This window comes from Cibotium barometz, chromosome 45, assembly GCF_041138505.1.
Source record: "Cibotium barometz isolate CiBa-2024 chromosome 45, ASM4113850v1, whole genome shotgun sequence".
Lineage (NCBI taxonomy): Eukaryota > Viridiplantae > Streptophyta > Polypodiopsida > Cyatheales > Cibotiaceae > Cibotium > Cibotium barometz.
This window is the reverse complement of record NC_141090.1, coordinates 42,579,571-42,604,839: the sequence shown is the minus strand read 5'-3', so window position 1 is coordinate 42,604,839 and position 25,269 is coordinate 42,579,571. Positions and strand designations below refer to the sequence as shown.

At 41.7% G+C, this 25,269-nt stretch overlaps 1 protein-coding gene across 1 annotated transcript; it reads right to left on the bottom strand.

Annotated features, from left to right (window-relative positions):
• Positions 1-308: 308 nt before the first annotated feature.
• LOC147612787 (serine/threonine protein phosphatase 2A 59 kDa regulatory subunit B' zeta isoform-like) lies at positions 309-15,197 on the bottom strand. Its single transcript, XM_086783398.1, has 2 exons — positions 13,624-15,197; positions 309-1,284 (listed from the first exon to the last, which is right to left on the bottom strand). The coding sequence occupies exons 1-2, from the start codon at positions 14,806-14,808 to the stop codon at positions 949-951; spliced, it is 1,521 nt and encodes a 506-aa protein (XP_086639524.1). The 5' UTR covers positions 14,809-15,197; the 3' UTR covers positions 309-948.
• Positions 15,198-25,269: the final 10,072 nt, after the last annotated feature.

Here is a 25,269-nt window from a genome sequence, read left to right as displayed (position 1 = left end):
GCACCAGTAGCATGCAGGGTTTATTAACCTTATTAGAAAAATCTATCACATTAAGCACCAACAGGGAAAAGTAAGTTAGATCTACCATCTTCTATAGCAACCTGGTTTCTCTTGCTTTTACTTTTCTTCACGTACACTTCTATAAATGACAATAAAGGAGATGGAGCATTGTGCAAAAAAACACTTACTAATAATATGTGAACCAGGATCAGACAAAGCAGATGAGATGGAAAGTTAACACTATGGAACACCATGGAGTACTTTAAAATCATTTAAAAAATGCCCACAGCACTTAGTTTCCCTACATGTGAGTTAATGATCCATCAACTTTAGAAACCAAATAACATGTATTTTACACATCATACTATAATAAAGTGTATTTAGCCTCTGTATACGTGAGACCACCAGAGGAAATCCACAAGCAACACAAACTCGGCTGCAGCAGGCAAAGCAATGCACAGTGCAGACATCAAGTTGTTATAGACACTATAAGGGCCTTACAATGCTTTACAGAAAACCGCCGATAGACTGCCTAGAAACAACAAGAGCTCTACTTCCCCACCTGAGGAGACATGTTGTTTTCAAACCAAAAAGGTATTGGCAGGCATAGATAAAGCCCACCAACACAAAAAAAGGAGATTACCACGGTGGTCTTCCTAGCCATGGTCGTCCACAAGCTGAAGGACTCCCCTGCTTTTCTTGTAGCCCAAAAAGAAGGCAGCCACTAGCCATAGCAACACCAGGATGGCCTATAGATCACAAATGATTACACAGAATCATGATGATGGTCACACATGATTATGCAACCCAAATCATCCTTAAGCACTTATCTCTCACTAAACTAAGGAGGAGACTTAATCTTCTGATTAGTGACATAGCCTCAAATCACTGTCAGCAGATCCATGTGCAATCAACCCTTCGACTTCGAGGTCATCCATGAATGCTACCTCACTTTTGCTGGACCAGGATGGCTTCATTTGACATCCTTTTAGAGGAGGCTACTGCTTCTAAACGTAGCCACAGAAGTTCCCGCCTCTCTCGCATTCCTTTCATCTTTGCTTCATCCTCTTCAAACTTGCGTTTGCACTCCTGAAAGAGCTCCTGATCCATTTCCAAAAACATTTTTCGGGCATTCAGAGTTAGGCTATGGACAGCCTGATTCCAGTGGCTTCGGGTGTTCTTCTCTAGAGCTGAAAAGATGAGAGGTAGAATAACTGCCCGGTTTTGTGTGGCAAGAGTTATAATGTGATCATTGTTCCACAAGAATAAAGCCCGCTCTGCAACCTGTAAAAGCCCAACCAAGATGGTATCATACAGATTTCACTGAGCCAATAGTAGAGCACAACAAAACCTCAGTAAAATTCAAGGTGGTACCAAACGTTATGTACTGTACGGATCCGTACGTACTGTACGTTGTTTGGTACGGTTTGGTACGGAAAAAAAATTTAAGGTACGTAAAAACACGTACCATTGGTAAAAATACATAAAATCTCAGAAATTTCAGCCACCTACATAAAATTTCAGTCCATGTCCACATTGACATATAAAACTTTCGAAATAGAGACACAACAAGGTCACAAACCTACTAATTCAAAAGTGAGAAATTAGAATCACAAGTCGTCAATCATACTTAATAAGTTAATAGTACTTAATACTTATTACTTAAGACAAGTCACATTGTCACAAGTGAGTCGTGACAACTCACAATTCACATCAAAAAATGATGAAATTTGAAAATGAGTCTATGAATAATGACAAAATGTGCCATGTCCATACAACACCAAATCAAAACTAAGGTAATCCAAATCAAAACTCATCATCCGATGAGGATGATGACCCTGGAGAATCAAGCATATAACCCTCCGTGATGACATTGCCCTCGTCATCATACTCAGGCCCTGTCATCATGGGCACAGGTGGGTGGGCTGCCTCAGATGTCCCTGTCCCTGCCTCTGCATCATCCTGCTGGGTAGTGTGAATGAGGCGAACGGCCTCATTCGCACATGCTCGAGGAGTCTGAATAGGCAGCTGCTAGAACTCTCTGCATCTGCAGGTCCCTCATGTAGCTGAATTTTATAAGCCCGGGCTCTCGATCTCGTCACCCGCCTGTCTACACTCTCCAGCTCTCTATGCAGGAGGCAAAGAATCTCGTCCTGCTCATCTCTCAACCGTTGCTCTGCCTCATCAATGGTGGTACTACTAGGTAGGATCTGGGACCACCTTGACACGTGTTGGATCCACCTATTCAACGTAAAACCAAAGAGAACGCGGGGTGTCAACGACTCAACTGTGTATACTATAGTATAAAAGCTATGTAAATGGGAGGCCAATCCCCATAAGAGAATCATGAATGAATAGGATAAACTCACCTGTTTTGGGGTGCCCAAGCATGATAAGCTCGTACGAGCTTCATGTTGGCCCTACAATAGACCAGTCTCTCTAGTTGAGAGGTGCTCAAACGATTGCGTATCTTTGTATGTATGAGCGAGTAAGCAGGTGCAGAACAATCCTGCACTCCAATTCAAAAAAAGTGCTTCATTCAATGTGAGCTCGGCAATTCCCAACAAGCTTCACAAGACTAGTTCATATGGCATAGTACATACATGATATACATACCTGAGATAGCACTCGCAGAGCTATATCTGTAAGGTGTGGAAGACCCTGTCTTCCATAGTTTTACCACCAAGTAAGAGGAAGCTTGGTGGCCTCTGGTCTAAGAGCAACAGCTCTAGAAAATGAGGGTCCCAAGTTGTTGACCCAGCTGCAGAGCTCCGCATCAATCTCCAATTGCTGCTCCACATCATACATACTATTAATGTACCTATCTCGTAAGGTGAGCAGCTCCCTATCATGAAAGAGAAGTGGCGTCTTGTAGAAAGGATGGAGGAATGCAGCCATCCCATGAATGGGGCGACTCATATACCCCCATCGATAATCCACAATAGCCAGTATATCATCTCGGCTACAAGAGTAAAATAAACAGAGAAGTGGAGCAATTAGTAAGTCAAGACTCAAGAATCAAGATTCTGTAATCGGCCATCAAGAATCAAGATTTTACTTACCAATTTTGTGTCAGGGACGTACAGGCTGCAATATGACTCTTCATCGGCATGAAGAGGTGGTACACTAAGCCCAAAGTGGAGCCCTCCATGTCTGTGACTCGCAGAAGTACAAATACTGGCTGCAAAGCCACTAAGAGAGTTTGCACATCCGTCCAGAGGGTCTCATCCAGTATCCATCTCTGTATGTATTTGGTGGGCTCTATCTCTGAATGATACATATCTCTCCACTTTGGATCCACAACTGTCTGTAATAGTGGATCTCTCAATTTGAAAAGCCTGTGTAGCACCAAATACATATAGGCAAATCTTGTCTTGGATGGCCGCACCATATCTAGGTTGCTGTGGCTTCTAAAGATAGCCAATGCCTGCTGCTTCTTTCTGAAGGATGTAGTGATCTTCGTGGCATCAGAAACTGTGGGTTGCATCCAACTCAGCTTGCCTATGTCCTCCATAAGCAAATCAAGGCAATGGGCTGCACACGGAGTCCACACAATGCGAGGAAACTCTGCCTCCACCATGTCTCCCATTGCCTTGCAATTAGCAGCATTGTCTGTTACAACCTGCACCACATTCTCTGGACCAACCTCAACAATTGCCTGGCGAATATGCTCATAGATACTCTCAGCAGTGATGCGTTCGCCTGCCTTCCCAGCATCCACAGCGCGTAAGAAATACGTACCAAGACATGAAGAGACAAGAATATTGATGATGTGTCGTCGCCGTGTGTCACTCCAGCCATCCGAAATGATAGTGCAACCAAATTGTTGCCAACCTGCTTTCACTGGCACCAATGCCTTGTCTATCAAGGCCTTTTGCTCATCAAGAATCGTGGTGCGCATCTTTTTGTACTCAAGCCCTGACCATGACTCCGTGTGTCCAACCTGGGCTATAGCTCTGACCATCCTCTTCCATTGGTCAGTCCTCAAAACATTGAAGGAGATATTGCACTCTATGAGAGTGCGAGCAATCTCCATCTCAACCACCTTTTGCCTTTCTTTGACCCAAGACTGTGTATGCACACGAGAAGACAAGGTGGTTTGCCTTTGCGTATATGTATCACCCTCATCCTCATCTTGCACGATAGAAGGCCTCTTTCTGGCAGACGATGCCTGCTCAGAAGCGGCAGGCTGAGATTGTGAATCCTCATCAACCTACGTGGATGGACCAGCCAAGTCCCCAAGAAGAGCATCATGAAGCGCATCCTGTGTCTCTTGCATGCCTCTTCCTCTTCCAGCTGCCCCCATTGCAAGGAAATTTTCAGCAATCAACTGATCTCTCAATGCTTGTGGCACTCTCTTACACCCTGCACAATTGTTGGTGGTGCCAATGCCTGTGAGGTGCTTGATGACACGAGTAATTGTACTCGTGAGGGTGAAATTGCAGTATTTGCACTGCCATTGTCGAGTGCCACTACCTGCCTGCCCTGGAGTAGTCACAATGCGAATGACGTTTCTGTGCTCCTTCCAATATGGGTTCTCTCGCTTTGGCATGATTGCTCTGACAAATTCAATGCACAATGCCATACAATTTCAATCAAGATTCGGCAATCATGCAATGCATAATATTTAGTGGGCAGCTCAGCTGAGAGGGAGAGGGAGAGGGAGAGGGAGAGAGAGAGAGAGAGACTTGAAGGAGAGAGAGGCTGAGAGCTCAGTGCACAGTCCACAGATGGTGGGCTAAGGCTTTGAGAGAGAGAGAGAGAGAGTTATGTTGCTGCCTTGGGGGCCTGAGCAAGGGTGGGTGGGGAAAGGGGGGCAGAACAGTGAGAAGATAACGAACAGGGGCGAAGGGCGGCGAACAGAAAAGATGGCGAATACGGAAAGGCGCCGGGAAGGAGGCGAAGCGAAGGGAAGGCGGCGGCGACAGTAGCGAAGAGAGAGAGAGAGTGCGACTGTAGAGGAGAGAGAGCATGGCGGCTGGCCCTTACCGGAAGGTGTATGGCCTCCAAAGTCCAGATGCAGACACAAGACGTTTATCACAGGCGAAACCCAAAAAAAAAAAAACGTTTATCGCAGGCGAAACCCCCAAAAAAGCGTACGGATCGGTCCGTACGTACGGATCCCCGTACGGTACGGATGTACGGTACGGATTGGATCCGTACGTACGTTTTGATCCTACCTTGGTAAAGTTACTACTAATTCGAAACCTATCAAAGGGCACTAGGACTTTCTAAGCATGGAAGGAATGGGGAATATGACCACCTAGGTAGCACCATAGCTATCATGCTAGGAAACGCCATGCCAGTTGCTCAAGCCCCATATAAAACATGGGACTTGACTTTAGTACCACTTGGTATCAAGAGCTTACTCAAACATTTATCAAAAATCTTAGCACCGAGTCTGCTATCTGTAGTCTGATACCTTGCTATTCCCACGGGATTTCCCATATATATCTTAGCCTTGGATCACTTCATGAGCCCTTGCTTCTCATAAGACCACTAAAGCCTCCTCTAGCTCAAGGGTCGGGACCTCAAATCCTGGGAAGGCATCCTGTGTGCTTGCTTTTTCTTCCCTTCTTTCAACTCCATCAAGTAAAACCACACGACACCAAACTCAGCTCACTAATTTGTTGGTGGGGGCGCACTCACACTTCAAACATTCAGAAGGATCATTCAGATGTTCCAAGGAAGGTGACCCTCAAAAAGGTTTTTAGTTAAACATCAGTTCCAGTCATATTTTATGGAGGTGAGAAGCCAGATGCCAGCCTTCTCCAATGTCAGCATTTCAAGAAAGCACACACCAACTTAACGGTATCCAACCAAAAAAAAAAAAAAGTTTATCTTTACCTAAAAACCAACTTCTCTATTATGTAGCCTCAAAACCTCGAGAGTTCCCAAGGCTTTTTAACAAACAAACAAAGGGTTCAAAAACTCTAACCTTGCCAACTTCATTGTGATACATAGAAATATACAAGAAGATTCTTTAAACTTTAAAAAACAATTATAATATTGTTGAATTCTAAGATAAGAAGGCTAAGATACGACTACATTTCTTACCTAGGCATTAGAAACGCAACTCAAATCTCTAATATCAATAAAAACTATTCACTAAAGTGGGTAACCTTACAAAACATATAACTTTTCTGTAACACCTCTCTGTATTCATGACCCGTATCTCCCTACACATTACATGCTCAAATTTCCCCCGGCCTATGTGCCCCGAACTTCAACTTAATAGTGTTCATTAAATCGCTTCCACAAAGCTTGCTTGGAAATTTGAGGCATTACTTGCTAGGACGTAGATTTCAAATGACCACTGATCACAAAAACTTGAAGTGAATCTTCTCTCAACCTCTTCTTAACGTGAGACAAAGGAGATGAATTGAGCCACTTCAAGAGTTTGATTTTGAGATTAAGTTATGTCCTGGTAAGGAGATGATGCTCTCACTCATCAAGGTTTTAGTATGGCCATCTCTATGCTCTAATCCTCTTCCACAGCAAGTTAAGGGTCTTCTTAATCAAGATCCTTATTTTCAACAAATTGTGGAAACTCTCAATTCAAATTGTAGGGATCCGAAGCTTGAAGGTTTTACCTTGGAGGATGAATACCTATTGTATCATAAAAGACTATGCATTCCCCTCAATGAGGAGATTAGAAAGAAGATCCTCTCTAAAGCTTATGATATCTCTTTAGCACTTAGATATGAGTACACCCTATATCCCAGAGAGAGAGAGAGACAGACCGAGAAGGTTAATCAAGTTATTGAAGATATGCTTAGGGCTTGCTGCAATCAAGAATCTAAGAAATGGATTAAATTTTTGCATCTAGTAAAATTTGTTTATAATGCCACTTGTCGTAGTACCTTGGAAATGTCTCCCTTTAAGGCCGTGTATGGGCAAGAATGTGTTACACCTTTGATTTGGTCAAATCCTCTGATTAGAGTTGAGACCACAAAGTAGATGCTGGATGAAATGGGTCGTCAAGTCAAGCTAATTCGAAAAGATCTCAAGATTGCTCATGATTGAGAGAGGAGCTATGCAAAGTTCAAACATAAAGGGATCTAAGAGACTATTCAAAGAAGGTGACATGGTGTTTCTCCGAGTCAAACCAAAGAAGAGTCCATATCCTCATGAAAATTTTGGAAACTCTCTCCTAGGTATTGTAGTCCATATGTGATCACAAGGTAGATTGGTGACCAAGCCTGTGAGTTACTTCTACCTCGTCATCTTCGAGTTCACAACGTTTTCTTAAGAGATGTAGTTGATCTCTTCCATATATTAGATCATGCTCAGGAGATCATCTATAAGCAAGGGGAATTCACAGTACAACCAGAACATATATTAGACTTTTGAGAGAAGCCTCTTCGAAATAGACTTTTCCAAGAGATTTTAGCAAAGTGGAAACACTTGCCACTAGAAGATACTACTAGGGAAAAGGCTGATGATATTCGTCACACCTATTCCCATTTTTCAAGCTGAGGACAACTCGTTCTTTTTAGGAGGGAAAGATGAAAGGTGCCTCTCCATAATTAATGATATCAGTCATTTCTTTTACTGTACTCCTATGTTGTAAAAAATGAACTTGTGAATTTTTCAACGCAAATGCACACTTGTGGTAGTGCTACGTGTGAACACGACCTAACCTACAGGTCATAGTCATAGGGGACGGAAGGGACAGCAGCTTGGGATGTCGGGACGCATCAGAAACAGGGACGGAAGGGGACAGTCAGATGTCCCCCTGGAGGCATCCCTCACAGGGGACAAGGGACGGGGACGGGTGCTGGCCAGGGAATGTTGTGGGGGACGTAACTGTGGGGAGACGGCAGGGAGCCATTGCGCCTTGCAACGGCCGTTTTTTTGCCCGTTTCTAACTGTTTGGGTGGCCGTTTGGGGACGCCTTGGCCTTTGAGGCTTGGGCCTTGGCCCTTGCCTCTCTCTTGCCTTGGCCTTTGAGGCTTGGCCCTTGCCTCTCTCTCTTGCCTATCTAATATCTATATAAGAACAAGGCTACAAGGCTACAAGCACACACACACACCTTCAAGCAACTCTCTCTCTCTAGTCTCTTGAGTCTTGAGTCTTTGGCACTTTGCAAGTTTGCTCATTGCTCAAGCGGCAAGCTTCAAGCGGCAAGCCACACTCTATGAGGGTATCTACTCTCTCTAGTCTCTCTCCCTCAAGCTTCTTCTAGCTTCCAAGTTCCAAGCCTCTCACACAAGGCTCTACTCTCTACTATCTAGACTCTCTCTCTCTCTCTCACCTCTCCCTCAAGCCTCTTAGAGTCTTCCAACTTCCAAGCCTCTAGGCTCTCTCACAAGCACTCTAGAGTCTAGTCTCTAGTCTCTCTCCTTTGCTGCTCGCGCTGCACGCTGGTGGTCTCCCTCGCTCTCTCGCGCTGCTCGCTGCTGCCCTGCTTACACTGCGCACCCCTGTGCTGGCAGGCTGGCAGCGCCGCCTTGTGCCCTTGCTTCCGTGCCCGTCTGCCTGCCCAGTAGCACTCCCACCTGGTGTTCCGCCCTCCCTGTTGGTAGCGCCGCCCTGTGCCCCTGCTTTCGTGCCCGTCTTCCAGCCCGGTAGCACTCCCACCTGGTGTTCCGCCCTCCCTGCTGGCAGCGCCGCCCGGTGCCCCTGCTTCCGTGCCCGTCTGCCTGCCCCCTCCCACACACCAACCCACCCACCCACCCACCCACCCTTCCTCAAGCCCCCAAGGCAACAACATAACTCTCTCTCTCTCTCTCTCTCTCTCTCTCTCTCTCCTCCCTACCTGTGGGAAGGGCTGCAGAGTAATCTCAAGGAATGGCCCCGAGTCTCCAAGAGAAACTCGAGGCCCTCGAGACGGCAATGAAGGCACGAATCAAGGAGAACAAGAAGACATCCGATTCCAACCTCAATGAGGTGGAGAACAAACTACACCGGCACATCATGGCCCTCGAAGCACGGGTCACGTACCTTGAACAAGAGAACACAGCACTCAAGGAGGAGGTGAGTGCATTGAAAGTGGAACTGGTAGCCGTCAAGAACAACGAGAAGGAAGAAGGGGAGATCAATGACAACACTCTCACGGCCATCAAAGAAGAGATCTCCAAGGAGATCACAAAGGACATGGAGGGAAAACTCGAAGCCAAGCAGTCAAGATGAGTTGAGGTGGCAAAGAAGAACATCCGTAAAGAAATGAGGGAGGAGACTCAAAGGGAAGAACATCAAATCATTCACACCACCATTGAGGAGACTCAAAGGGAAGAACATCAAATCATTCACACCACCATTGAGGAGGAGAAGAGCCACACTACGGGTGGCACGAGGCCTAGCCTCCCGTAGGTGATGCAAGTCTTGGCCTCATTACGGGTGACACGATGCTCCTGGCCTTCTATACCTTAGCACGAAATAGGGGAAGACCACTTGGGCGGCCAAATGGTGACATATGCTCCTTGTGGTAGACCATGTCTGCATGCTCATATATAACCATGGGTGGCCTAGAATAATATCCACTTGATCCAAAGGTGCCACTTTCAACGTGCGATGTTCAAAAAACTCCCTAAAAGCCAACGGGGCATCCTCCAAGGTCTCCACAACCCGAAACTGGTTTGATTTCTTCCCCTTGCCTCTCATGGTGGTGGCTCGGATTACACCACTAGTGTCTCTTGGAGTATGCACAAGCGGAAGCGTAGACAAAACAAGAGAGAGAAGAGGGAGCAAAGGAGAGAGAGCTTGTGTACAAGATCACCTTTTATAATAGCATTAAGCTTTACAATGGCAATAGCCAGCAAGTAGTGTTGAACTGTGCTTGGAATGAAAACTACATCAAGTGAATATCAGAAGACCCCTTTTATAGTGCATATGTGAACTAGCCGATTGCCTCTAGAAACAGGTCGACTGCCCACGACTTACTAAAAATAGGAGAAAATGATAAAAGCCCATAAAATAGGCAAACCCCATAAATACACTAAGATGCACATTTCTAACAGTGTCCACCGTCGTAGGCAACTTCAACCACTCAGCCGCATGATCTCTAATGATGTCCTCTGAGGCTCCTCCATCAAATAGTATGGACACCCGATATCCATGAAGCATCCCTCGGCACATCACCATATCATGCCGACTAAGGACCACTGAGATCCTACCAGGTCAAGTGAAGAGTCGTCGTGATGCTAGTGGGAGCAGGAGTAGATGGTTCCGGTGTCGTAGATGCTGCCACAGTAGACGAAGTAGCCTTGGGAAGCACAATATACCCCAATTAACCCAGGTACAATGAAGAGAACCCAAATATTCCCAAACTTGTGCACTCTTGGAATCTAAGTGCTCTACCCTATCCGGGCAATCAATGCACACGAGTGTCAGAAAAGAAAAAAAAAATCAAGTTCCCTAGGCTCTGATACCAACCGTAGAACGCTTGTGCCTATGTGCTAGGGATTTCCAGAGGTAGAAAGGAGAATGCCATGGAATCACACAAACAAGACACAAGAGTCCTAAACTATTGCTCCGTATTATGCACAAAAAAGATATAATACAACTAAAATTCAAGTACAAGATGTGGCTAAGAATGAAGACATTAAATCACAGCCTTGTGACCTACTATACACTCTTGGCTAGCACTTCGCCTACTACAAAGAAACGCTTTGTGAAGTCCAGCTCTGAGGAAAGCAGATGAATATGACGATTTGGCTACCCATGTATATATATATATACACCAATGCTCCTAGTCAACCAATAGTATTGTTGTCCACCATCTATACATTGACTGCCACGTCACCGCCGATGCTACATCATCACTGCCACGTGGCAATCCCACATGTCACATGCGTTGTCCAACTTTGCTTGTCGGCTACTATCTGATGTTCGGTTGTGCCCTACATACTCGTAGGTGTGTTGTGCCCTGCATACTCGTAGGTGGGTTGCAATAAGGCTACATGCCTATAAAAGAACTATACTTGATAAAGGTTAACATCTCAATCATTGAGTCGTGCAATATTCTCTATCTTGAGTCTCTCTCTCTCTCTCTCTCTCTCTCTCTCTCTCTCTCTCTTCCCCCCCCCCACAACACACACCCACCATGTCTATCCTCCATCCACCATAGCCTTTCAACAAACCCTAAAACCAACACATACAAATTAACTTGAACAATAACTGACATCACTACTTTCAAAAAATCAGCCCTCCAGCAAATAAGTGATCACTCAAAAAATGGTTGAGTGCCCTGTGTTACTACTCAATGTACTCATAAGGTGTGCTGCCATTCCTGCTCTCACTTCTCGTAAATAAGAAAGTTTTGAATTTTATATCCAAACCTCATCTCACCTTCAATGCAACAAAAAATTCTTTCATACGTCCTTGGGTCTACAATGTGAACTTAAATTTTAGGAATAGTATCTAAATCTGCTCATATCTCTTCTATGGCTATGAACTTGCTCGATCATGTAGGTTAAGGCTGTACTATTTTGCTCCTTTTTTATCATGCTATGAAAGCAACATATAGGATCTATTCTCTCCCTTTAGTATTATTGAGCCTACCCTAGTGTCTTCGAACTACCACAAATCCCTAAGACTTCTCTCTTTCACCTCTCAATGTACTCCGCTGACTCTTGATATTGTCCATTAATTGTCTCAAGCACACATAAATAAGAGCCATGCAACATTGTTGCCTATCATCAATGGTGAAAAGAGTTGGTGCTTGTAAGATGCCTATCTCTCAAACCCAGCTAATAGCTAACTCTGTAACAAAGCACTAAATTGGAAAAGGAAGTGGAGAGTAAACCATATTAGTGCTTGCAAAACTTGATTACAAACTGATGGTGTCCGTCCACCCGTGTGCTCTAGGAAAGGAGCTTTGATGGCGATCTCAACAGACTCTAGACAAAGGATGTCTTGCTTACAAGAGTGCTTGAACACAATGAACTCAATGATAAACTAAGGCTGCCAAACTAGTCTATATATAGTACCCAGAGTCAGCAGGACATGGGTCAGCCAACCACGACTTGGTCCAAAATGACTAACCGACCACATCCTCCGACTAAGACCATATTAGACTACAACATAGTCCCATAGAGACTAACACACGTCCTACGACCATCTGACCATCTGAGACCGTCTATACCCTCAAATGGGCCCCGCAACCTGAGAACAATGTGTCCTCAATTTGCTGTCCAATGTGGTCACATAGCCTGCACAAACATGCATCCTACTTGGCAAAGTGTCAAGTCTACATACGCCATCTCCTAACCATCTGGCCACACTTGGCCCCACCATCCAATGTCTTAACTACGAACTGTCAGGTGCCCGGGTGCTCACCACAATGGCTACTCCTCATAAAGGGGGTCTTACAAAATAAAGCACATCCGTCACCCGCAGAAACAACAAGAGGGTGGAGCATTGAGCAAATGCTTTCCCAACAAACTCAAGGCCATAGAGACAACCTATTGTCCTACTCTCCTTACCTTTGCAAATCATAGAAAGACAATGTGCTTCCTTATAACTTGCCCTTTATGTGAAAAACCCAATCTCCTACTAGCTGCTCAGCCTCAACTCACAAGACTCAAATTTGTCTCCCAACATACATATAAATAAACTTATACATGCAGATAGACATACATATATATAACTTGCCCTCCTACTAGCTGCCCCTCTTCTACTTAGCTTCAACTTACAAAAGACTCAAATTTTATCTCCCAACATACATATATATATACATACATACACATATGTATATATGTATGTATGTATGTATGTATACATACACAAGTATATATATAAACCCACACATATCCATAGATCTATGTGTGTGCGCCACATAGAGCAGCTCCGCCCCATGTAGTGGAGATCGCCTCCATGTACACCGTCACATATAAGGATGGCACGCATGACACAGGATGAGCACCACACGACATACCAACCTTCTCATTGTACATGTTTATGATCTTCAATTTACACATGGAACCTTTGTAACCCTTTTTGGTCTCATTGACCCATTGGGCCTTTAGTAGACGCTAATAATCTCTTTCTCTCTCTCTCTCTCTCTCTCTCTCTCTTTATGCATGCACACACACACACACACACACACACACACATATATATATGTATGTATGTATGTATGTATGTATGTATACACACACACATACATTAAAAGAAAGAGAGATTTTGTGTGTGTATATGTAGGACTTAGCATGTGCAGGACCTATCAATATGTTGACACTTTATGTGCCATGTCCAAGGCATCATATCAGTAAAGTCATCAGCCAAGTCCTATATATATACACATAAATATAGGACTTGGCATGTGTAAGACCTTACAATATGTTGCCACTTTATGATCCACAATGTCATATCAGTAAAGTCAACAGCCTCGTGAAAAGCATCCACTGATCCACCAACTTTGAGACCCAAAAAGGCTATAGTCAGACACCGTCATCCATTGGACTTTTGGCTCACGGCTCGTAAGTTTCTCACACTGTAGAGCATACTGACTTAGTGCAGTGCAATATGGACTCTATTAGAAAAGGCAGCTTGCTGTAAAATTGGGAGGGAAAAAATGCAAAAATGAAAAAAAAAAAACATCTATAAGGGCACACAAACCATCTTTTGTGTCTAGAGTCTAGACCCCTATCATACAAACCATCTTCAACACATTCTCACCTGGAAATGTGGGCTGCTAAGACACTGCCCAATCTGCCGAAAAAGGGGAACCATGCATCGCTGAAATTCCGCAGGCTGGGTTGCTTCTAACACTTCTTCCAGCTCTCCTAGAAACAGAACCTCCTTGTGGCTGTTCGTGACTGGCCAGAATTTGAGCATTCCCCTGATTACAGTGTCAGCCAGCTTCAACTCTTTCTCTACAAACTGAGTGATGCAGTAAGACAGTTGTCGGTGGTACACAGAGACACACTTGGGTTTGTGGAGCGGAATCAGCACACGGACAAGGAAGAGTTTGTGTTCTTCCTTAAGAGGTAGGGCAAAGCCATTGATGATGCTACCCAGTATTTCCAAGAGCTCTGCAACGCCATTGTGCCGCTCTGTCTCAAAAATGAGCCGGTAGAAGACATTGTTGATGGCTTTTCGAATGAAAGGACGATGTACCATGAACTTGCCATAGATTCTGTGAAGGATGGTCTTGAGATAGTCTCGCTCTCTGGAGTCCTCTGAATCAAAGAGGTCGATGAGTTTGAGTACAAACGAATGGTCGACATAGCGCTTGGCTACCTTGGCATCTGTCTCTGATGACATGATGAAGCGGAGGAAGAGCTCATAGACGACTTGCAAGTGGGACCAGGCAGGTTCCATGGTGGGTTCTTCTTCTTCTGGGTCAAATGACTCAATGACAGTGTTTTCACGGGTGGAGGGGGGGAGGGTGCGGAAGGCATTGACAGCAACCATGTGGGTGATCTCTTCCATGGCAAGCTCAGAGAACTTACTTGTGCAGGAGCCAATGAAGTCCACGAGCTCCAGCAGGGTCTGGCGCTTGATGTCCTTCTCCTTGACACTCTTTGTAGCGTCGCTGAAGTCAAACACAACGCAGCACAGGTTGAGCTTCCTAATGAACAGATTTTGCCTATCCGAGCTGGGCACATCTTTGAACAAGGGCAAGGGCTCGAAGAACTCATTGCCACCGCCTACCGGAAACGGGGTCGTCTTCACCCCATTCGCAAATCGCCCCTGCATCAGCATAGAGCCCGAATTAGGGTTCCTCACAACAGACCCGGCTGCAGACACCGCTGCAGCCAAATTTCCCAAATTCGATACCCCCCCGCCCGCTCCTCCTGCCTCATTTTTCGGTCCCTCCGATTTGTTGCGTGGAAGCCTGCCCAATATATGCTTGATCATGTTTGGCCTTTTCCGTTAGATCGCCCACAAGCTCGTTTAAAAACCCACCTCAGATCCCATGAGAATGGAGCTAGCCCAAATGCAAAAAACAGAGCTCATTCACAGACTCATCTGCCTCCCCACCATCTGAGATCCATGTAATTTGAGCTCGCCCGTAAGCGGAAAAGCCTCGGAGCCACAGGTCAGGTCCTCAGCAAACCAGAAGAAGAAGACAGAGTCGAATCGAGGTAAAAACTATAAAGGGGGTTCGGACTCGGCATGCAGTGAACACTGGGCTGCAGCGGAAGGACGCCCGAGAGGGAGAAAAAAACATCAGAGCTCCGATAACAATGAGAGAAGATCTGGGACTTTGACCGATTGACATATCCTTACAATAAAAAGTGACTCGAGGTGAGTGAACTTTGATTTCACAAACTTCATCTTGGTATATAATAATCGAAGCCTAAGGTCTATTTATCCACGTGGCAACTACTGACGAAATGCAAAAAAATTAAAATTAAGGTAAATTGTGTAAAAATAGAATTAATTTGTTAAGTACACAAAGCAAAGAGTTGGAAGGGACGACAATTTCATTGATAGTAATAATGGTTTTTTATAGTTGCAATGTTTCACTACAAAAGGGGTTCAACCACACATTAGCTACATGTACCATCTATGGAACTCCAATGTACAAGCAATGTCCAAGGGGTTCAACCACACATTAGCTACATGTCATCTCCTTGAATTACTATTCTCATGAACTATATTGCTTTCTCTTTGGACGAGACATATGCAACCATTCCATCACCCAATTGTCAAAGACTTTTCTCTCCTTCAATTTAAAGGCCACGGAAGAAGATCTTCCTAATGTTAGATCTAAGTTTCATATTTGAATCCATCCCATTTTTGAACTTTCACATGATCCATAAGGCACTAGGGTAATATTTCCTGCACATTATCATCTTCAAAAGAGTGGTAATTAGAGTGAGAGACATTTTGTTGATTTAATGTCCACGTAAACGTATGCCCTCTCACAGAAGTAAATGGGAGTGAGACTAGGCCATATCGTGCATAGAATTTTTTAACCCTTGTTATCTCCTCAAGAGAGAGATTATGCACTCCTTCATGCAATAGCCAACCATTGCTTCAAATGTGCACCTACCTCAAAGCCATGCACATGACCACTCCACCATGGGGTTTACAAATATCCTAACCCACATGTTGTTTCAAGATCTTCACTACCACCTCTTTCCACAAACAAGAGCCCTTTACTACTGTCACACCTTTAAAAATCACAATGTACTCCTAGAAACTCATGTCTATGTCTACATTCTCCACTCCAACCATAGAACCTCCGTCAATTTTAGCTTCTTAGTGTGGAAAAGTAGACTAATCAAATTCGTTAGGTCACACCTTTACATATGAGTTGGAAAGTGTTTGCACCTCCTTTTCCCACCTTCTACGAGTCGCAAAGGGGGTATTGGGCAATCCTATTCAAAAACTAAAAAATAAATGAATTAAGTAGAGAGAGAGACCAATAAATGGTTACTGCAAAAGATCCAAAAAGAAGAAAAAGCACAAAAAAAAAGGTATGAATGCTTGGCCTTACGTTTCACACCCTTTAAATTCTACATTCCTTATGCCCCCTCTGAATAAGTAAGAATCCATGTATGGGTCTACATTGTCTTTGCCTTCATTGGCCTCAGTAGAGATAATTACCCGAGGCACATTGATGGAGTGTTCTTTTTGCAAAGGATGATGATCAATGCAGCAATAAATGGTTAAAGAAGACAAAGCACAAAAGAAAAGTATGAAGACTTGGCCTTGCGTTTAACACCCTTTAAATTCCATGTTCCTTATGCCCCCTCCGAATAAGTAAGAATCCATGTATGGGTCTACATTTTCTTTAGCTCCATCGGCCTTACTAGAGATAGCTTAGTTACATGAGGCACATTGATGGAGTGTTCTTGCAAAGAATGATTACCAATGCAGCAATAAAACCATGAGGTGATTGTGAGGTAGCACTACAACATCATCCATGACCAGACGTGTAAGGTGGCTAAACACATTTATTTGAGGCATAGCGAAAATCAATGATATGAAATGAAAACTTCATGAGCTTCACTCAATAAATAAACATTACAAGCAAGAAATAGGAAAGAAGTGGACCATCTCCATCTTCAAAAATGAACAAGTGGCAAAAAAGAAAGTTGGATGAGAAGTGATCACACACTCACAAGCTAAGGGCATGGAGGAAGACGAGCATCATGAGCTCTATATCTATACTCCAAATTATAGGCACGACATGGAGAAAAGAGTTGAAGCATGGACGTAAAGTAGACAAAAGGAGGGTCTTTTCAAGTAGCACAAACATACATGTGTCACATGCATGTTCTTGAATATGCATGTATGTAAGTCATCATTTATCACCAATACCAACGAGCATGGACTTTAACACTCACTAAACTAAACCTTAATACAATAAGGCTAAACTATAACTCCTTTCAAATTGCTAATAAATCACTACGAGAGATGGGGCTCTTTTTGGTATTTATATTGGTGTTCTAGTAAAGGGCGGGGGAAAAGTGTTAGGCCATGCTCATTGGTACAAGCACATGTATAAGCGTTGCTATTTTTACACTAGTGTAAGCACCATTGTGGCACTTTATCGTATATGCAAATATTCGCATATTTATTAGCATCATGTGCCAAAAAAAAACCGCCAAATTGGGACAATCCCTTGATATTAAAGCTACATAACAACACTGAATATGCCCATATATTCATAACTTAAATATGCATGTATATTCATAATGCAAATGAAATCCAATGCACATATTAATATTCAAATCCAATGCTCAAATGAACTTTATGCGCAAGTAAAACATAGCATATTATTAGTCTATGCCTAGAGCTTTTATGCATAATCTTATGATGCATGCATAGATATTTATGCATAATCTTGTGCATTCATAAACCTCTATGTGTAAAACCTATGCATGCATAAAGCTTTATGCATAAGAGAAACATACCCTAGTCTATGCATGGAGTCTTTATACATAAAAAATCCATGCACGTAACTTTATACATAAAAAAAACATAGCTTAGTCTATGTCTAGACTTTTTTATACATAAGCAAAACATAGCCTAGTCTATGCCTAGAGCTTTTTTATGCATAAAGCTTTATGCATAAAGCTCTATGCATGGAGTATTTATTCATAGAGCTTTTTTATGCATAAAGCTCTATGCATGGAGTATTTATTCATAACATATGAATAAAAATATCAAAAAGGGTGCTACCTATAAAAGAGCTAAAAGAGTTAAATTGGAGCAAATAGTTAATAGTAAGAAATGTGAATGAAGTGCTGAGCCTCAATTTGATATCCATCGTACCATCCAAGAGACTTTTCGAGAGCAAGAAGAATGAAAAGGCAAGAAGATGGCATTCACCTTCCAGAATTTTAATGGTAAGAAGGAACCAAAGATTGTACTATCATGGCTTAGTCAACTAGATTACTATTTTTCTAGGGAAGAATTTTCTGAGAAGGACAAAGTCAAATGTGTTGCCAACCACTTGGTTGAAAGTGCATCTCTATGGTGGAGCGCCATAAAGCAAGGACTAGATAGACCAAGGACTTGGAAGGAATTTCAAAAGCTCATTTTCTTCCTCCTCAATACAAAGCCAGGGCACGTCAATAATGGGATATGTTACACCAACTTGATAAAGAAACTGTGGAGACGTATGTGGATAAATTTTGGCAAAACACTTATCCAACTTCAATCCATCGAGAGAGTGCGATCGAAGGATCAAAGGGCAGAAGTTAATAACCGGATTGAAGTCAATCATTAGAGCGAAAGTGAACATGTTATGCCCTCATTTCGTAGCAATGCCATATCTCTAGACATGAACTGTGAGAAGAAAAATGGATTTACTAGGGACACTCCAGTGGTGGATTCTCACAATCCTCAGTTTCCTTGATCTAGCCCTCTTTCCAAACATTTTGAGAAATTTCAATGTAAAGGTGAAGTAGCAAAGGACGATGGTTCACAAGTGAATGGAAAGAAGACCAAATCAACAAAGAAGAAGAATAATGGAGATCAAAAGCCTCGTGTGATTATATACAGATGTGACAAAGAAGGACATTATGCATATGAGTGTTTAGAGAAGACAAAGAATCGACTTGCGGGCGGCTGTAAACGTGATTGAAGATGGAGACGAAGATAGTCAACCAAATTAACAGGGTACTCTAAATCAAGACTCCTACCACTAGCGAGGTAAGCCTAAAACTCATTCTTATGCATTGTTCAATATGAAAAGAAATTTAGAGGCCCTAGGTGACCTTATTCAATTGCAAGAGTGAAACTGATTAATTCTTTAGAGGGTCACCAAAGTGTGCTATACGAATTAAAAGCAAATTTGATTAATCCTTTAAAGGGTGACCCAAGTTGGTTTTGTGAGTGAATCGAACCAGTTTTGTGACACGTGTGAAACGTACAAATTAATTGATAAATTGATTGTGTGAGCGAATCCGATCAACTATAAGACACGTGTAAAGATTGTGTGAGTGAATCCGATCAACTATAAGACACGTGTAAAGATTATGTGAGTGAATCCGATCAACTATAAGACACGTGTAAAGATTGTGTGAGTTTGATTGTTAGTGAATTTGATCAACTCTAAGACATGTGTGACGCGTGTAAAAGACATTTTGAGTGAATCGAATGTGGGAGTGAATCCGATTAATTATGTGCGATACATGGTAGTGAATCTAGATAATGATTTCCACTTATCAGTAATATTTTTGTTAGTGATTCCAAAGTAATTACGATCTAACATTGTGGACTTTTTTTTATTATAGATCATAAGTTCAGGACAACAAAGGTTTATATGGTTTGTCTCATTGTACATATGTTGGGCAAGATTTATTTTTGTGGAGATACTTTAAAGCATTGAACTATGGTTAAAAGCCCAATTTTGGAAATAGCTATACTATTTATGGCTCCAAGGGCTAAAAATATGAAATAAAATTAAATACCAAGTGGGGAGGAGAGCCACACATGTCGAGGGAGAAGATTGCACCCAATCTTGTGTTCTTTGATTTTTATGTTCTTGAGTTTATGCTATGGTGGTGTGGTGCAAAATCTATGGTTAATTTATTAATTAATTAAGTTATGGTATATTCAAATCTCCATGTACCAAAGGTTCTACAACAGTAGTATCAGGGCACAACAAATTCAAGTGTTGAATTTGGGTCATGGAGACTTGAAGAAGACAAATCAAGAAATTGTTTTTTTCTCAAAAGTTATTGGCTTGGAGCAAATTTGAAGGTTTTTCAACAAATTCTAAATATTTTCATGGGAAGTGGAGAGCCTACCAAAAAGCTTGCAAAGGGTACTTACAACAACGTCAAGCTCAAAAATTGAAGCAGAGGCACTAAGGTATGAAAAGTTTTAAAAAAAATTTATATGAAGGAAAGAAAATTTACAAGTGGTTACTAAGCTTTTATTAAAGCTTTAAAAGTTGAAGCTTTTATTTTTTAAAGGCTTAAACAAAAAGCTTACAAAAGCTTCAAAATAAAGCTTTTACATATCTTCAAAGAGTGTTTACAAGTGCAGTTTGTAGGCATCAAAAATCTCAACACAAAAAGTTCACATTTTTAGAAAACTAATAACACAAATTTTGGCAAATTGTTTGAGGTGGAAAATCTAGCAAGAGGTGGTTCCTCTGCGCAAGGTTCGACTATCCGGAATGCAAACAAATTGGCACCAAGATTAGTATTTTTTGGATCGTCTACAAATTTCAAGAAGTGGCCAAGACGGGTGTTATTTTTCGGCAAAATTTTTGGAATTTTTTTGAAGCAGTTTTGAATGGGCTTCTTTCTGAATTGTTGATTTCAAAGCATTATTAGATTATTTTCTTATTGTTCGTTGGACACCATTGACTTCGAGCACTTCAACGAGCCTTCTTATTGTTCGTTGGACACCATCGACTTTGAGCGTTATTGGATTATTATTCTTATTGTTCATTGGACACCATCGACTTCGAGCACTTCAACAAGCCTTCTTTTGAGTACATGGGAGCAAATAAGCTTGTTATTTTTTCTTCGCACTTCCATATTATTTTTCTTGGTGCTTCTACAATTGCAACTTATCCTCTACCTCCTACCATCCAAGATCACCTAAATGCTCTTTAAGCTTAACTCAACCAAGAAAGATCTAAAAGAATTAAATTGGAGCAAATAGTCAACAATAAGAAATGTGAACGAAGTGCTAAGCCTCAACTTGATATCCGTCGTACCATCCAAGAGACTTTTTGAGAGAAAGAGGAATGAAAAGGTAGGAAGATTAGTCCAAAGGCATTCACCAGTAAAATTTTGATGGTAAGAAGGAACCAAAGATTGTATTGTCATGGCTTAGTCAACTTGATGACTATTTTCATGGGGAAGAATTTTCTGAGAAGGACAAAGTCAAATGTGCTGCCAACCACTTGGCTGAAAGTGTATATCTCAATGGTGGAATGCCATCAACAAGAAAGGACTAGATAGACCGAGGACTTGGAAGGAATTTCAAAAGCTCATGAAGCAAAATTTTCTTCCACCTCAATACAAAATTAGGTTACACCAACTTGATAAAGAAAATGTGTAGATGTATGAGGATAAATTTCAACAAACACTTATCCAACTTCAAGCCATCGAGAGAGTGTAATCAAAGGGTAAAAAGCAGAAGTTCATAGCCGGATTGAAGTCAATTGTCGCTCATTAGATCGGAAGTGAACATGTTTTGCTCTCATTCTCTTAGCAATGCCATATCTTTAGCCATGAACTGTGAGAAGAAAAATAGATTTTATAGGGACACTACAGTGGGCGGATCCTCACATTCCTCACTTTCGTGGATCTATCCCTCTTTTCAAAGATTTTAAGAAATTTCATCTTCGTGAAGGTGAAGCAGCGAAGGACAATGGTTCACAAGCGAATGGAAAGAAGACCAAATCAACAAAGAAGAATAACAATGGAGATCAAAAGCCGCGTGTGATTATCTACAAATGTGACAAAGAAGGACATTATGCATGCGAGTGTCCAGAGAAGACAAATAATCGACTTGTGATTGTGAATGTGATTGAAGAAGGAGACGAAGATAGTCAACCAAATTAAGAGGGTACTCCAAATCAAGACTCCTACGAGTAGCGAGGTAAGCCTGAAACTCATTCTTACAACCAATACATCACCTTTTTGGCTCTTTCATGCCATCCTTTATTTGCATAGGGTCAGATTTTCTTCAGTAAGCTTTAGCTCCTTTTTCATCACCTATGATGAACTCCTAATATCCTTTTCCCGCAAGAAAACTGGTCATCCTAAATTTCCATGCTTGGATATTATTCTTGTTCAGCTCCTCACTCATAATCTGTGACAAGCTGTCAAATATCTTTACTTGCAGCACTTTTAACAATTTCTTCACTTATAGCAACTTGTAAACTCTAACAATCACTACCTTCGGTACTATAAACCTGTTATAATGCCACTGTATGTGAACCAGTCACATACACATACATCTATCCACCTCCAAAACTTGGGATATGTGTACAAACTGTTTACACACCAAATTTGCACTATTGCTCAATAAAAACTAGTGTTCGAGTAAAACCAGCCCCAAAACAACACTTTCCCATAGTGCCTACATAAACCTTGCAATGTCCAAACGAAGTCTGTAGCATGCTCGAAATGCTTTGAAATATTCAAAAACTTAGTTAACAAAGTTAACACAATTATTTTAACAAACTTCACTACACACAGTATGGTATTCTTCCTTCACCTAAGAGGATGCCTCAATCTGAGACAGTGGCTTCCTTATCTGCCTATAGCTCTCATAGCTACCAAAGGTGTTCATTGAAAATCAAAGAGTGAAAGAGATGGAAATAGCCTTACCCATGTACCGCTTCCTTGTTTTCCTTATTCTTGCCTCTTGCTGACCTCCTCAGCTCTCACACAAATGAGAGCTATGATACCATAAAGAGAATGTGAGGGGGAGAGAGAGTTTGAGTTCTTTGCAAGCAAATGCACACACACACACACACACACACACACACAAGAGAGAGCAAGATATAAGAGAGAGATGGATGGCTAATTTTTTTTCTATCTTCTTCTTCTCTCTATCAAAAAGATAAGAATACATGCTATAAGGGAAAGAACTCTCATACTAAAATGTATAAGGTCGATCCATAGTGTGAACCCATCTATATGAGCTGGCACTATAATTATGTCATACTCTAGTAATCCAAATGTGGTTGTCGCACTAATTATCATCCAACTGGCAGTATATCAACCATAATCTCACCAATTGTGTGCCAATGGCATAAGTGTGAAAGCTATCACCTAGGCGGGTCATTAATGTGCCAGTGGCATAAGTGTGAAAGCTATCACCTAGGTAGATCATTAATGTCCACAACACTAGATGAACTCGACATCTCAATAATATTGCCTTCTCAAGTAATCTTCCCACACTCAAGGTAGTTTCTTGTGCTATAGGCATTGCAATTTAGTGAAGCTAAAGCTTCTATGATTGTTTCAAGTTCAATCCACTCTTTTGTAATGCACCAAAGATCCATAAAGAAGAAAGAATGAAGGAGAAGAGGAGAGACGAGTAGAGAAGAGAGAGGACACATGATCTAATGGATGACATTACCTTTTCAAGCTCTAAGCATCAGCATATCCATGTATACTAGTGTAGGGGGAGAGAGTATAGACAACACAATCAATCTATTACACAAAAAGAAAGTCCTTTTCAACGAAGAAAAAACTTATGTATTTCATAAGTTATTTCTTATTATTCCACTTGAGAGTAATTCATCTAAGGGCACCCATTGCTAGTTCTAGCGCTTTTCTATATGTTTTGGTCTTGTTTTTGCTAGTTTTCGCATAGTACAAGCATGGCACTTAATATGTGTAGACATTCTATGCTTACAACATGGCAAATACATTTTTACAATATAATATTGGCATATGAAGACATCTTTTGATCATATCAAGCAAGACTCTATAAGTGTAGATTATTGATTATAGTTCCATATTAGTGAAGTACTCCATGTTAACCAAAGTGTTTAGCATAACCCCTTACCCAAAATTGCATATTTGTGATTGGTTGGAAAGTATGGTAATTAAAAGGAGTCAATGAAGATGTTGTAGCAATAAAAGTTATTAAGCATAATTGGTCTATATCCTAGAAGAGACAAGGTATGGATATTAGGATGAAGGAAAGAAGTTAGTGTATAGTAAATCACGGGTGAGAAATTGGTCAATCTACTTAAAGGTAAGAATTTATTAAAAATTTGTGAGCATTTCTGCCTACTAAATACTCATTTCTTTTGATAAGATTCTTTTTTTCCCTATTTTTCTTTGGTTTTTTTAAGAGCCTCTTTATGTTTTGTTATACTTTGGCAATTTTGAGGCTTATGAGTATCATGGATTATGGTTGGGAGCAATCCCTCTCACTAATGCTCCTAGTAGTATGGAAATCATCAGTAAGTAGTGTTAGTGATTCCGGGGTTAGAAAAAGCGATAGAAGAAAAAGAAATAAAGAAAATGGTAAGGGGGATTCTACCTTAATAATGATGAACCAAAACCATCACGACAAGAATGGGGGTTCTCCTTCCTCACGTGGTTTTTTATGGTAATTGTTTCACTTTAATGAATAAAAGCTTCATGCTCTTTGATTGGAGGTGTAAATGATTCTCTAAAATTAACATTTCCTTGGGCTTGCTTGCTCTACAATTGATGTTAATTTTTAGTTTTTATGTATAAACATACTTCTTACAAAAGGATCCAATCAAAAAAGTTGAGTTGCTAAGCTGGGCGGATTCTTACAAGATGAAAGAAAGAAAACAACATCTAGATGAGCCTTGGATTAGCCTAGGTTAGCCTAGCTTGCTAGGATTAGCCTGTTTAGACTGGATTAGAGAGAAAGCTAGAGAAGATATATAAGGTACTCAATGTCATAAAGGTATCCAAAAGGTTAAAAGCTAAAATAATCCTAGAGCATATGCCTTTTATAGTCCCAAGGCCCATGTGCCCAGATCCCACATGTAAATGACCCTAAGCCCATGTGCCTAGGCCCATCCCATGTGCATGTGTATCCTAAGAATACTTTGTTACAAACCATCCCCTCCTAACATGATTTTGTCCTCGAAATCTAAGGGTGGTCGTGCATGAAAAGACACATAAAAGAGGCTATATACAAAAGCCAAAAAATGAACATATAGTCTGTATACATCCAAATGTGGAAATGAAGATCGTGGTGACATGGACAATGTAGAGGCCTCCCGGATCAAATGGAAAGCTGAAAAGTCGCACGATCAAAGGTGGAGGGTTTTGACGTTGCTAAAGCCTTTACTCCCACATCTTGCATGACAACTATCGGGGTTGTACTTGCCTTGGTTGCTCATAAATAGTGGTTAGTTCACATGGATGTCAAATCAGCATTTTTGAATGG

Coding starts and splice junctions, on each gene's coding strand:
- LOC147612787 (XM_086783398.1), bottom strand. CDS start 14,808: ATGATCAAGCATATATTGGGCAGGCTTCCACGCAACAAATCGGAGGGA. Junction 1,285..13,623: donor TTAGCAGCCCACATTTCCAG/GTGAGAATGTGT, acceptor GGGCTTTTACAG/GTTGCAGAGCGGGCTTTATT.